Source organism: Zeugodacus cucurbitae, chromosome Y (assembly GCF_028554725.1).
Source record: "Zeugodacus cucurbitae isolate PBARC_wt_2022May chromosome Y, idZeuCucr1.2, whole genome shotgun sequence".
Taxonomy (NCBI): Eukaryota; Metazoa; Arthropoda; class Insecta; order Diptera; family Tephritidae; genus Zeugodacus; species Zeugodacus cucurbitae.
In genome coordinates, this window is record NC_071673.1 from 4,833,278 (window position 1) to 4,846,932 (window position 13,655).

The window sequence follows — 13,655 nt, forward strand, 5'->3', positions numbered from 1 at the left end:
TTATAACTGGGCGTTGAAAATGAGTGAAATCGGTTCAGGAATTACCTCAATCCTCATGTACTATATATGCTGATTTTCGTTATTCTATTGGACTTTATTTCAAATTGTGTGTAATAAAATTACATCAATAAATTACGAGAGTATAAAATGTTCGGTTGCCTTTCCCTACTTGTTACAAATTGTTTTGGGCTATCGACACAGCCTTATACAATTGAACAATGATACAAATATTTTAACAAAGCAACAATGACAACTTTCAAAATATTATTATTATTTTTTTATATTCTCGCAACAAATGTTGCAAAAAAGAGAGTATTATAGTTTTGTTCACATAACGGTTGTTTGTAACACCTAAAACTAAACGAGTTAGATATAGGGTTATATATACCGTTAAATCGGATAATAACCACGCCCACCTCCCATACAAAGGGTAGGTTGAAAATTACTAAAAGTGGGTTAACTCACTAACGAAAAACGTCAGAAACACTAAATTTCACATAAGAAATGGCTGCACTCAGATTTTTTTACAAAATGGAAAATGGGCGTGGCGTCGCCCACTTATGGGTAAAAAAAAAATAGGCCAAATCGCTACACAACCACGCCTACTTCCTATATATCAGAACTTTGAAGACAATCTGAATCGTTTACTTTACATAAAGTAAGGACTAGTGAAGATATCGGTACAGAACTTTGCACAAATACTATGTTAATCATTTTTATATTATAGATTATTTGTATAAAACCTTGAAATTTATTCATTAAAATCACCACTCAGAAGTCGTTTTATCCGTTGTAATAATGCGCAAGCATACAATCATATGTACATATGCGAACACATGTGAATATGTCACCAACCAAAAATTTAAACATTGTTCTACAAAAACAAGAATTGCTCAAATAGCATAAGCATGGCAAGTGCTTTAAGTTCTCTGCTTTACTCTCATTAACTCTCTCTCTCCCTCTCTCTCTCGCGTTAATTGTTCAACTATTTCCTCTCCACTGAAGCGTTAAACAATTATCGCAACCTTTTCCGAAGTCATATAAGAAGTACAAGAATTGCTCAAATAACATAAGCATGGCAAGTGCTTTAAGTTCTCTGCTTTACTCTTTCTCTCTCGCGTTAATTGTTCAAAGCTATTTCCTCTCCACTGAATCGTTAAACAATTATCGGAACCTTTTCCGAAGTCGTATAAGAAGTATTACTTCAAAAAACAAAACAAAAAATAATAATATTTTGAAGGTTGTCATTATTGCATTGTTAAAATATTTTTGTCATTGTTCAATTGTATAAGGTTGTGTCGATAGCCCAAAACAATTTGTAACAAATATGCAAAAACAACCGAACATTTTTAAACTCTCGCAACAAAAGTTGCTAAAGAGAGTATTATAGTTTTGTCCACATAACGGTTGTTTGTAAGTCCTAAAACTAAACGAGTTAGATTTAGGGTTATATATACCAAAGTGATCAGGGTGACGAGTAAAGTTCAAATCCGGATGTCTGTCTGTCCGTCCGTCTGTCCGTCCGTGCAAGCTGTAACTTGAGTAAAAATGGAGATATCTTAATGAAACTTGGAACACGTATTCCTTGGCACCATAAGAAGGTTAAGTTCGAAAATGGGCGGAATCGGACCACTGCCACGCCTACAAAATGACGATAACCGAAAACACATAAAGAGCTATAACTAAGCCATAAATTAAGCTATGAAAACAAAATCTGTTACAAACGATTGTTCTAGGAAGGGGCACAATTGGATGTAATTTTTTTGAGAAAGTGGGCGTGGCCCCGCCCACTACTAAGTTTTTTGTACATATCTCGTAAACTACTAAAACTATATTAACGAAACTTTCAGCAGTCGTTTTTTTTCAGGTATTTCCTTATATAGTCCAAAAATGGATGAAATCGGATAATAACCACGCCCACCTCCCATACAAAGGTTATGTTTAAAACTACTAAAAATGCTTTAATTCAGTAAGGAAAACCAACAGAAACCTTAAATTTCATTATAAAGAAGGTACAGAAGAGCTGCACTCAAAATGGTATACAAAATTTTAAATGGGCGTGGTCCCGCCCACTTATGGGTCAAAACCCATATCTGCGAAACTACTCGACCAATTTCAATGAAATTCGGTTTGTAATATTTTCCTAGCATCCCGATGATATGTTGTGAAAATAGGCCAAATCGGTTTACAACCACGCCTACTTCCTATATACCAGAACTTTGATGACGATCGGAATCGTTTACATTACAATATATAAAGTAAGCACTAGTGAAGAAATCGGAACAGAACTTTACACAAATACTATATTTATAGTGTGGCATCGCCCTTCTAAAAATCGTCGAAATCGGACCATACATTTTCAAGGCCCCATATATCGAACATGAGGACATCAGGGGTTCTAGTTTCTTTTTTTATCGGAAATATAAATAAGTCTCTCAAAGATTTTGAAGAAATTCGAAGGAAATATGTTTTTTTTTTTTAATAATATGTCTCATATAATACGTGAAATCGGGTTATAACTCACCTAACTCCCATATACATAATATTAGGGTTTCCAACTTACAATGGACTTTATACCAAATACAGATATGACGAATATGTGGGCCAAATTGTGTTTTATATTAATGAAATTAAATAAATAAATTGCGAGAGTATAAAATGTTCGGTTACACCCGAACTTAGCCCTTCCTTACTTGTTATTGATGTAATTTTATTAAGTTAACACACAATTTGACCTATATATTCGGCATAAAAACCAATATAAAATCACATATATAGTATGTATGTGATGTAATTCCTGAACCAATTTCACTCATTTTCATCACTATGGTTAACGGGAATAGGGGCAACTTGGCATCTGTTAGTAGGCAAACCAACGGCACATTCAGCCTTCAAATTACTCCTAAATTGCAAATCGACGAAACACCAGTCTGCAAAATCGCCAAAAGTAACGCTATAGCGAAGATTTTCCAGATATTCAAGATGTCGCTGGAACACTGCAAAAGATTTACGCAACAACCAAAACTTTTTTGGTGGAGCCATCATTCTGTTGGCAGGTGGTTTACTCCAGACTCTTCCAATTATTCCTGGATAATCGCATGCCTAAAATCATCTAATTTGTGGCGACACATAAAAAATCGCCAATATACAACTAACATACCACTGATTTTGCAACAATATCAAATTGTGATTGCAGAAGCAGTTGGAAATAGTAGGGTCCCATTTGACACCTCAATGGATTAGTAACATTTCCAACATATTTCTGTCACTTCATTGACTCGAAGGAGAAGCTTATTCATCGTGTTTTTTCCTGACATGAAACCACAATATTTTAACCATAAATGACTGCTTGAATGACCTATATTGGTGGTACAAAAACAAGGATCTCTTTGATCTTAATGCGACAATTTAGAATTTCGTTCAAGAAGAGCTGACACCAAACCAGGATGACGTATTCAATTATCCAACAGACTATTTAAAATTGCTGGACTATCCCCACTCACTCGCAATAAAAAGTAGTGTAAATTGTCTTCATGCTGCGTAACATAAATCTACGTCGACTTTGCACTAGAACAAGACTGGCTGTGAAGAAGGTAATCAATATCGTCACCAAAGCCAAGATAAAGCCAACTATGAAATTTGGTCAATTGTTACTTTCTTCAATATACGATTAAAAAAATTAAAGTTTTACAAATTATTATGATATACGCTACGCATATTACAGATCTACAATAATGTCTATAAATCATTTTCAAATTTATCGGCTATAACGTTTTCGTCCTTATGCGTAAGAATTTTTTCTTTACATTGAAAAATTTACTAATTTAATATATACCTTAGCCACAAAAACGAGTGGCCGGGTCTGCTAGTAATCGCCCCTTACATATTATGTATGATGATTTTCGTTATTCTATTGGAGTTTATGCCGAATATATGGGTCAATATGTGTGTTCTTAATAAAATGAAATCGATAAATTGCGAGAGTATAAAATGTTTGGTTGCATCTGAACTTAGCCTTTCTTTACTGGTTTTTATTTATTATTGATTTCTTGTTATTTTATTCATACTATATTTTCTGGATATCGAAATCTTAATTCTTACTATTTAAGTTTTTTCTAGAAACACGACCAAAACCAGGATGTTACTCTGTAAGGCGTTGCGCAAGTAAAAATACTCGCAAACGTAAAAAAAGAGTCTTTGTAAATACGACAATCGAATCGTAAATTTCGGTCAACACATTTGTTTTTCCATTCCGCAATGAAAGTACTACTCTGTATTGCGGTTACGAATTTTAAAATCGGCGTTTTACGAATTTTTCGTTCGATATAAAACTGGAAAACGCAATGAACAACAAATGTAGTTTAATTTACCAAAATTATATCTTTAACAAAGCATATTCCAAAAATAAGAAACGTAAAATGGAAAACAGAAAATATGAATTGACCATTGGAGCTAAAAAGCAATTGTTAGCTCAGTTACATAACTACACAAAGTTATCCAAAAAAAGAACAAATATTCTTTGTAATAATTATAATTTTATTAAATAAATTGGAATTTCAACTATCACGTCTGGATCGGCTGAGATGTCGCAAAGGAAGAAGAGAAGAAGAAGAAAAGCAAGAGCGCAACTTCAAATATTTGGTTGCGTTCGAATTAAGACTTCGAAAATTCTTCAAAGTAGTGATGTATCTTCCAACACAGACGTAACAGTGAAATTAGGCGGGGGCGGCGTCAACATTCCGTCCGCCTTGAAGTATTACTGCAAATGCAGTTTACAATTAAATAATTATTACTTAAAACTAACATGCGACTGGCTCCTGTACTCTCTCTGTTAGCGGTGCATTTCTTGCAGATGGGGTGGCCGATGAGACGAATCGAGTCTGGTTCGGTCCGGGAAATCCCGCTGAGACAAATGGAGTCTTAGACGGTCATTGCATGCCACCAAACTGCATAGAAATTACCACATTCCGAGGTCGGTGAGGCGACTCGAGTCTAACTCGATCCTGGGTAAATGGTAAATGTCAGAGGCGTAGGTAGCCAGTGAATTTTATTGGGCCGATATTATACGACGCCGGATATTACATATCCCAGCGTCGTATTTTGGGCAACAAGTTGTCCTACTGTCGCTGGTTGTAACCCTGGCAGTATGAGCCGGGAGTGGATGTCCACTCCCAAAATTACCTCGACTGGCGCTTACTTGTAGAAGTCGTTGTCTGCAAGTCTTAGGTTCTGGAAGATCGCACGGCTGTTTCCACAGGCTTGTGCGCGGAGTCGCAGTCGTGAAATAGTGGAGGCGAGAATGACCGTGGATAGATTGACTGGGTTAATCAATGCACGCACTGTGATGAACCTGGTTGCGGTGCGTATCTTGATTAAGGCGGTCGGTGAAAGCGGATAGTGCTGCAATAGCTTTGAATTAAGGTTGTCCTCAGCCTAATTTCTGGGGCCATCTGAAGAAATTTTGGGCACCAGTGAAGAAGGTGACTGTCTATGCATAACGGGCAATTGATGGTCGTAATTTTGAATAATCTCTTGAATGAAAAATGATTGATTATCTAACGATATCTCGTTGAAATATGTGACGTAAGTAGGGATGCAAACGATGTATCGATATTTCTGAAACATCGATGTTTTCGTCAAAAAGCATCGATGTTAGCCATCGATGTTGTGATTCTAAAAATATCGATACATCGATGTCACTTTCAACGATGTTTTATGTCGATGTTTTTTTCAAATTTTACTCCACATCTTTGCAGCACTTTTTCTCGGTATTAATGCGAAAACATCTGCTACTGAGAATTCGTTGGTTGAATGTGCACTTGAATAATACGGAGAATTCGTTGGTTGAATGTGCACTTGAATAATACTGAGAATTCGCTTATGAATTAATGCGAAATAAGTTTTACAAAAAATCGAAAATACATTTTGTGTGACAGTCTATTTCGTGCTATGTGTGTTAGAAGTTGTTTTTGAGCGTTTAATATACAGTGACTCACAGCTTATTTCGTGTAAGCAACATTTTTGATAATACTGATATGAAATTAATATTTTTTGCTCTGAACTAAATGAACGAATGATGCAATTATATTGAAAATTTAGTTTTAAATACAAAACATGTAAATAAATTTACAAAAGTATTCAAATTCAATATTTTATTAAACAAAAACCAAAAACACTCATAATTCATGGGTCACAGCTTATTTCGTGTGGTATAAAAATTCTTACTAAAAAGTTATAAAAAGTAAACAAAAATAAAATTTCAATATTTTGTGGAAAAGCCTATTTGCTCGATTACAGCTTTCATGCGGTTTTGCATTGATTTCACCAACTTTTTGTATAATCTGGCGATATTTTACCCCACTCTTCCTTCAAAGCCGCTTTTAGAGTTTGGACGCTAGAAATGTGGTGTTTTCTAATATTAATTTCCAGAATGTGCCATACATTTTCAATAACGTTCAAATCTGGTGACTGTGCAGGTGTTTGGACGAGGTGTGGACAATTCCAAATGAGCCAAGTTTATACAAGACCAGATTTATGTTTAGGGTCGTTGTCCTGGTAGAAGCGAAAAGTGTCACGTATACCCAAGTCTTCTGCGCTTTGAAGCAAATTTTGCTTCAGTAAGTCTAGGTACACTTCTTTATTCATAGTGGAGTCTATAAATTCCAATCGACCAACGCCTGCAGATGACATACACCCCCAAAACATTTCATGACCGCCACCATGTTTTACTGTTGCGCGTAAATTTTTTGTTTGGAGCTCAGTATTTGGTTTACCATCTGACGCAGAAAGATTAAACTTGCTCTCATCGGCGAAAATAACCGTATTCCAAAAAGCATTGTCCTTGTTTAAATGGTCTTTTGCGAACTGTAAACGGACTTTTTTATTTTTCTTATTTATAAAAGGCTTATTCCGTGCTGTTCGCCCATGAAAATTGGAATCCCTTAATATTCTGCGCACAGTTTCTGGATGACATTTTTTGCCGAGAAACATTTCAACATCTTTGGTCACCGCTGGAGCACTTAACATTGGTTCTTTTTTAATCTTTTTTAAAATCCACCTTTCATCCGTATCATTAAAAATTTTATTAGGAGCCTTTCGATCCTTGTTATGCACGCGATTTTCACGTACAAAGCGCTGAATTATATATTGAACTGTAGATAAACTTAAACCAACCATTTCAGCAATTTGTTTTTGCGTTTTTCCACTTTGAAAATGTTTAATAACTAATTCGCGTTTTTCAATTGAAGTGCGTGGACCCATGTTGATATACCGCGTAATTGCAACTGATCTGTATTGTTTTTAGAACATAAACTGCTTCTTAAGTATTCATAGTTCACACTTTGATTTACCGTTAGTTTTCTGCATCCGTTATTTGCATGTATCACATGAACGAACATCAACACACGAAATAAGCTGTGACCCATGAATTATGAGTGTTTTTGGTTTTTGTTTAATAAAATATTGAATTTGAATACTTTTGTAAATTTTTTTACATGTTTTGTATTTAAAACTAAATTATCAATATAATTGCATCATTCGTTCGTTAAGTCAGAGCAAAAAATATTAATTTCATAACAGTATTATCAATATTGTTGCTTACACGAAATAAGCTGTGAGCCACTGTAAGTGTTGTTTCGAATTCATCTGTTATCAATCACAACTTTATTACAGGTGTAGTGAATATAAAATATACAAATAAAAAAATAAAATGTACAAAATATTTCAGATTTTCAAAATGGTGCCTTCAAAATTAAAAAGTAGGGTCTGGAGCTTCTTTATAAGAAATTCAGATGCTTCCGCCACATGCAAAATCTGCAGCAAGAAATTAAAAACATCAGGTAACACGTCGAATCTTCGCTGTCACGTTGAGAATGTACATAAAAAGGTATTACTCGATCAAGTTGATGATGCAGAATGCTCCTCCAAAACTACGCCGCACTCGGAATCAAAACAGCGAAAAATTTCTGATATAATGAACATAACACCAACCGCTGGGACGACAGCGTCAAGTGAGTTATCCGATAATAGTAGTAAGAAGACTGCATGTATTGAATCGTCTCCTAGTACATGTACTCCGTCAGTACTGCAAAATAAATCGGATCAGTTGCCGGCGCTGATCCAACCTAATGTGAAAGACTTTTTTGAGCAGGTCAAAAGTATTTCTTACCAAGATGGGTCTAAATCAAAGAAAATTACTGAAGCAATTGTGAAATATATTATAATGGACAACAAGCCATTTTGCACTGTAGAAGGAAAAGGTTTTCTGCAGATGATGAAAGAACTGGTTCCGTTTTTTAAAGTTCCAAGTAGAGAAACAATAAAATTACGAGTGGATGAAAAATATGAAGCGCTGTCTTCAATTTTCAAAGAGCATATTCGAAAGTGCGACAGCTATTGCCTAACGTATGACATATGGACGGAGACAATGAAAAATCAGTCGTTCCTTGGGGTAACAATTCATTTTTTGGACAATTTACGTTTGTTGAGTGGGACGTTAGGAGTAATCGAACTGCACGAAAGTCATACAGCAGCTTATATAGAAGAAACTATGCGTAAACTTTTCAACGAGTGGAACGTTTCCATAAATAAAGTTTCTGCTTGTGTAACTGATAATGATTCAACCATGATGAAATTAAATAGAAGCTTGTTTGGCGAAAAAAAAATAATACCGTGCTTCGCACACACGCTTAATTTGGTTGTAACGCAATCAATAGATAAGTCCACGGAAGTATCAGCTTTGATAACTAAGGTGCGCGACATTGTTAAGTTTATTAAAAGAAGTGTTAATGCCAGTGATCAATTGCGGCAGAAACAAATAGACACCGGGGCTTCTACAAGTAATACCAAGAAAATGATTCTTGACGTAAGAACGCGATGGAATTCATGTTTTTATATGTTAGAGAGATTTGTCCAGTTAGCCCCTATTTTAAGTGAAGTACTGCTCACTCGCCTAGAAGCACCCTCTATGGTTAATGCCCCCGAGCTGAACAAAATTAAGGAGCTGATTGTAATAATTCAATGTTTGAAATTCAGTGTTTTGAAATTGTGACCAGGGAGATTTCGGCTGATACCTACGTTAACATTAGCAAGGTTATACCTTTAGTAAGCTGTTTAACTGAAGCTCTGACAAAAATTTCAGCTCAAGATGCTATTGTAGGGGAGCTAAAAAGTGAACTGCAAAAGAACATGAAAAAGAGATTTGACAAACTTGAATTTAATTCAGTTCTGGCGTTGGCTACTGCATTGGATCCGAGATTCAAATTACTGCATTTTAAAGATGCACTGGCTAAAAAAAAACAGTTTTGTAGTTAAATAGTTTCATAAAGGATGCAAATAATAGCGTTAGTACGTCGGAATCTTCGGATGAGTTTGCAACAGAAAACCCGTTTGATATTTGGAGCCATCATAAACAGTTGGCCCACCAAAATATGAAATGTAAGTTTTCCAATTCATCTGCTATTACAACAACGGAAGTTGAAGTGCAAATGTATCTTGGATCGGCTGTTGCTTCTATCAATCAGAATCCAACAGAAATGTGGGATGATATGAAAAATGTATTCCCGGAATTGTATAAACAAGCTTCCAAATATTTATCTATTGTGGCCACTTCAGTACCTAGTGAACGACTGTTTTCTAAATCTGGAGCAACGATCACAGAGCAAAGAAATCGCTTGACAGGAAAAAGACTTTCCAAATTGTTATTTTTAAATTCTGTTTTAAATAAATAATTTGTTGTTTGTTAAAAAACTATTTATATATTTTATTTATTGAGAAAAGGTTTTAATAGGTAGCTCAAATATATATCAACTAAAGGCGTACTACTGTATTTCACTTATTTATGGTTCTGAAATTAGCCTTTTATGCTCACTTATAAAATACGTTAAAAAAGTTCAAAAATAAATCGATGTTTCGATGTATCGATGTTTTAATGGCCGCTGTTTTTGATTTCGATGGGTTTTGGAGAAACATCGATACATCGAACCATCGATGTTTAATTTCCCGATGTTTAAATCCCTAGACGTAAGTCGGTTTATTCTTCGTTTCTTCGGAGGGAACAGAACCTGTTAAAATCCAGTAGAACACTGTACGTTGGGCAAGGAACCGAAGATCTTTGATTTTACCCCGTTTAGTATAATTTTCGGATAGATATCCCCTCCGATCAACAAGTCAATCTTTTGACTCGTATGAAAATTATAATCCGTTGTTGATTGATCTGGATGTAAGCAGTCCAGTCAGTTGTGGTAGTACCAACGCTTCCGCTTTTAGTTTTAAACCTTTGTTACGGGGCGAGCCAATGGTGATTGAGCTTACTGTTTGAACTCGTCCCGACACGGTATTTTTCAATCCCGAAACTCGTGCGCTGACCTTCCTGCTTGTCAGATTTAATCTGTTGGTAATGAAGGTTCTTTCAGATCCCTAATCGATCAGGGCTCTGACAGTGAAGGTGTTCTCGTTGTGACATATAGTCACCATAGCTGTACCTAAGAGCATGCTTCGACTGGTAGGCACATTTGATACATTGGCCTTAATGGAGGCCACATGAGATTTAGTGGAAATCTCAGTAGGGTATGTGCTGGCGGGTGACTGAGCAATTTCTTCACTCTAATCCCGGTGAATCATAGAGTGATGTCTCTGTTTGCATTTAATACAATTGAACATAATTTTACAATCTTCATGTGTAACCGATATCAGTTTAGGCAGACGTGATGTTTTCTGACCGCATTTAACCTTGCGTTAGGCTGCATCTCTATAAATCTTTGATAAGTTTTTAAAACGTGCGATTGAGATGAGCAAAGTTTACATTTAAGATTGTTTGTCTTGACGGGATGGGAATTTATGGGTTTGGACCCCGTCCTTGATTGCAAGGTTGGTGTCCGACCTTCACCATCAGCCTTCTTAATCTTGGGTTGAGTACTCGCCTCGCCTTTGAAGTTTGATACTCTCTCTAGCGTTTTAACTCGTTTGGTTAGAAATTTGTCTAACTCAACCCATTTTGGGATCTCCGAATCCGATTGTTCCCAAAGCGACAGTGTATAGTCAGGCAATCGGATAGAACACAAATACGTAAATAAGGCATCCCAGCTACCTATATTGATGCCATGTATTTGTAAAGCTGAAAGCTATTTATCTCCCGCTACAAATTTCTGAGGTCAACCTCAGATTCAGTTGAAATATGCGGAAGCTTGAATAATAAATTTAATTGCGTATTGACAAGAATATCTACACAACAAATTATTCGAAGCCAATGCGAATCCATCATTCGTCAGAGGCGCTTTCGAAACGATAGCTTTCGCCTCACATCGGGTTTTTTGATTAAGGTGGAATAACTTTTCGACTGGGGATAACCTCGAGTTGTTCCCATAAATCGCGGCAAATAGAACCCTTAATGAGAGCCATTGCAATACATCGCCATGAAATATTTCTGTATCACATGGCGGTAAGTTGAGGGAATATCTCACGGGTTCTGCCGTTTGTTGCAACCGTTCAGGTTGAATTATTGTAGAATTTGAACTTGGGCTTTGGTTGAACCCCGTGAGGTTGTGCATGTGTTCGCCCATCAAGGCCGCACAACACATATGCGTGGTAACTGTTGGTATATTTAAGTTTTATGTCCTCAACTGTTTTTGTATCGGAAGCACCCACCTTTGGCAAACACAACTTGTATTCCGACTTTACCTCTGCCCACAGAGATTTCAGTTCGGCTTGTTGTACTTCAAGAGAGTAGGCACTTTGGTTGTTTGCAGTTGGAGCAAAAGACTCCTCAAACTCCAGTATAGCGTCGGCAGCTATCATAAAGGCCTTGATGGATTCCATTGTATCAGACAATTTAACCGAAACTGCAGATATGTTGCGCAAAATCGTTTCTAAAAATTTGATTTAAATTTGAAAAAAAAAATTGCAAATATGTTGCAATAAGTTTAAAAGTTACAGTACCAATCACGGAAAACTGCAAACTGAATTAACGCGTTGTTTAGTTGTGAAGCGTACAAATCTTTCGTAATAAAAAAATAATAAATTCAATAAAAAAAAAAATATTTTTTTTTATATATGTACTAGCTGACCCGGCGAACTTCGCCCCGCCCAATTTTTATTTGAAATAGTTAAAACGCTTTTTGAACTCTGTTCAAGGCCATTTATTTGTATGGAATATTTCATTTCCATTTCAGGGAATAACGTCTCTGATCAATTTAAATATTTTTGGCGAAGTTCGTTCTTTGTTTTGTTGTGTATCGTGTACACAAATAAAGAAGATGGCTCTCCAACACGCTAACATGACACATACATACCTATGTATGTACATATATAACTGTAAAATTTTGAATTTAAACGATAAATCGGTTTGAATCATTCGAATTCTCAGAATGAAAATTTCCTCACTTTTAGATTTGCCGTGTTGTAGTAAACTATTCACTACAGTGAAATTATTATTTACGAATAAAGACGGAAACCTTAGTATATATCTGGTATAAAAATCCACGGGATTGAGATTCGAACTTGAGGTCAAAATTTTTAAAATTATTGATGAAAATTTTCGTAGAGTTGATAATAAGCACAAATTTTCATAAAATAGTTCATTTTTGATTTTATATTCAAGTTTTTAACAAATAAGTTAATTACAAAATTGTTAGTTGATAACATGTAACATTTAATTTGGGAGGCTTAAGCAATGCTTAAATAACAGCTGAATTTTGTTTTGAATTTGCTTTGAATTTTCAGCGACATCTTTCGTAGCGCTGGTCCTGAAAGACAGTTTAAAAGATAATTAAATTTGTCCACTTTTGGCATTGTTGGATCATCATGCACCATGTTGCAAAAGGTGCGGAAAAAACGCTTGTACTCCGCATACTTTCCACTAAATTTTGGTAATTTAAGTGAAGGCAATCGATTATGGTAACTAGTATTTCCAAACGCTGTTGCGTTGAAAATGCTAGTGTTTAACTCAGAAACGCGGTTTCTGGGGTTAATTAACGAAAGTATTTTAGATTTTATAGCGATATATGTTTCTTCAATTCCTGCTCTTGATTTGTCTAATGGAGCGAGAATTTCAATATTGCTCTGAACGTCGCAAATCTGTTGGAAATAGGATTCGACAATCTGTAGTCGGCATTCGATTGCTTTCGTTCGTTGCTTCAAACTATGTAGGTTACGAAGAATTGTTGAACGTGTTTTAATTAGGGAGGATAAAGGCGTTTGCTCTTCCTCAGCCGTGTTAAGTACATTACTTTCATTATTATTAGGCATTTTGAGGCGCAAAAATATAAAATACGAATACCTGAGTAATGACGAATATGATGTGTATTACGTGCACTGAATGCTGCTCGGGTACAAGAAATCCAAATGACTTGACTTAAGCACATGTGTGCGCAAATTATGTGTGGTTAGATTAACGCAGAGCCATTTTTTGCCAAGATTTAAAACGAACTTTTAAACGTTGAACGAAAAACTTTAACTTTAATTTATGGCTTTCCTTGATCGAAAATATTTATGTAGAACAAACGTGTCCTGCCACGGTCGCCAAATTATGTTCCAGCCCAAGATAAATTAAAGTCAAGTTGAATTGCGAAAATTATAATTGCACGTTTACTGATTTTACTTGTGCCTGCACTTGTACACTGCTTATGCACACTGATCTTGTTAAACTAATTGCTGTTACA

General features: G+C 35.7%; 2 protein-coding genes across 9 annotated transcripts in view; both read left to right on the top strand.

Annotated features, from left to right (window-relative positions):
* The window catches only part of LOC128923552 (protein rtoA-like), a 2,411,103-nt gene that overhangs the window by 1,049,860 nt on the left and 1,347,588 nt on the right, over positions 1-13,655 (top strand). The gene's annotated exons all lie outside the window — the stretch shown is intronic.
* On the top strand, positions 7,407-13,281 carry LOC128923550 (zinc finger BED domain-containing protein 4-like). The gene has a single exon (XM_054235817.1). It carries the CDS (start codon positions 7,709-7,711, stop codon positions 9,047-9,049), a length of 1,341 nt encoding a protein of 446 aa, XP_054091792.1. The 5' UTR covers positions 7,407-7,708; the 3' UTR covers positions 9,050-13,281.

Excerpts from the sequence above, each read along its gene's own strand:
- LOC128923550 (XM_054235817.1), top strand. The coding sequence starts at position 7,709 with ATGTACAAAATATTTCAGATTTTCAAAATGGTGCCTTCAAAATTAAAA.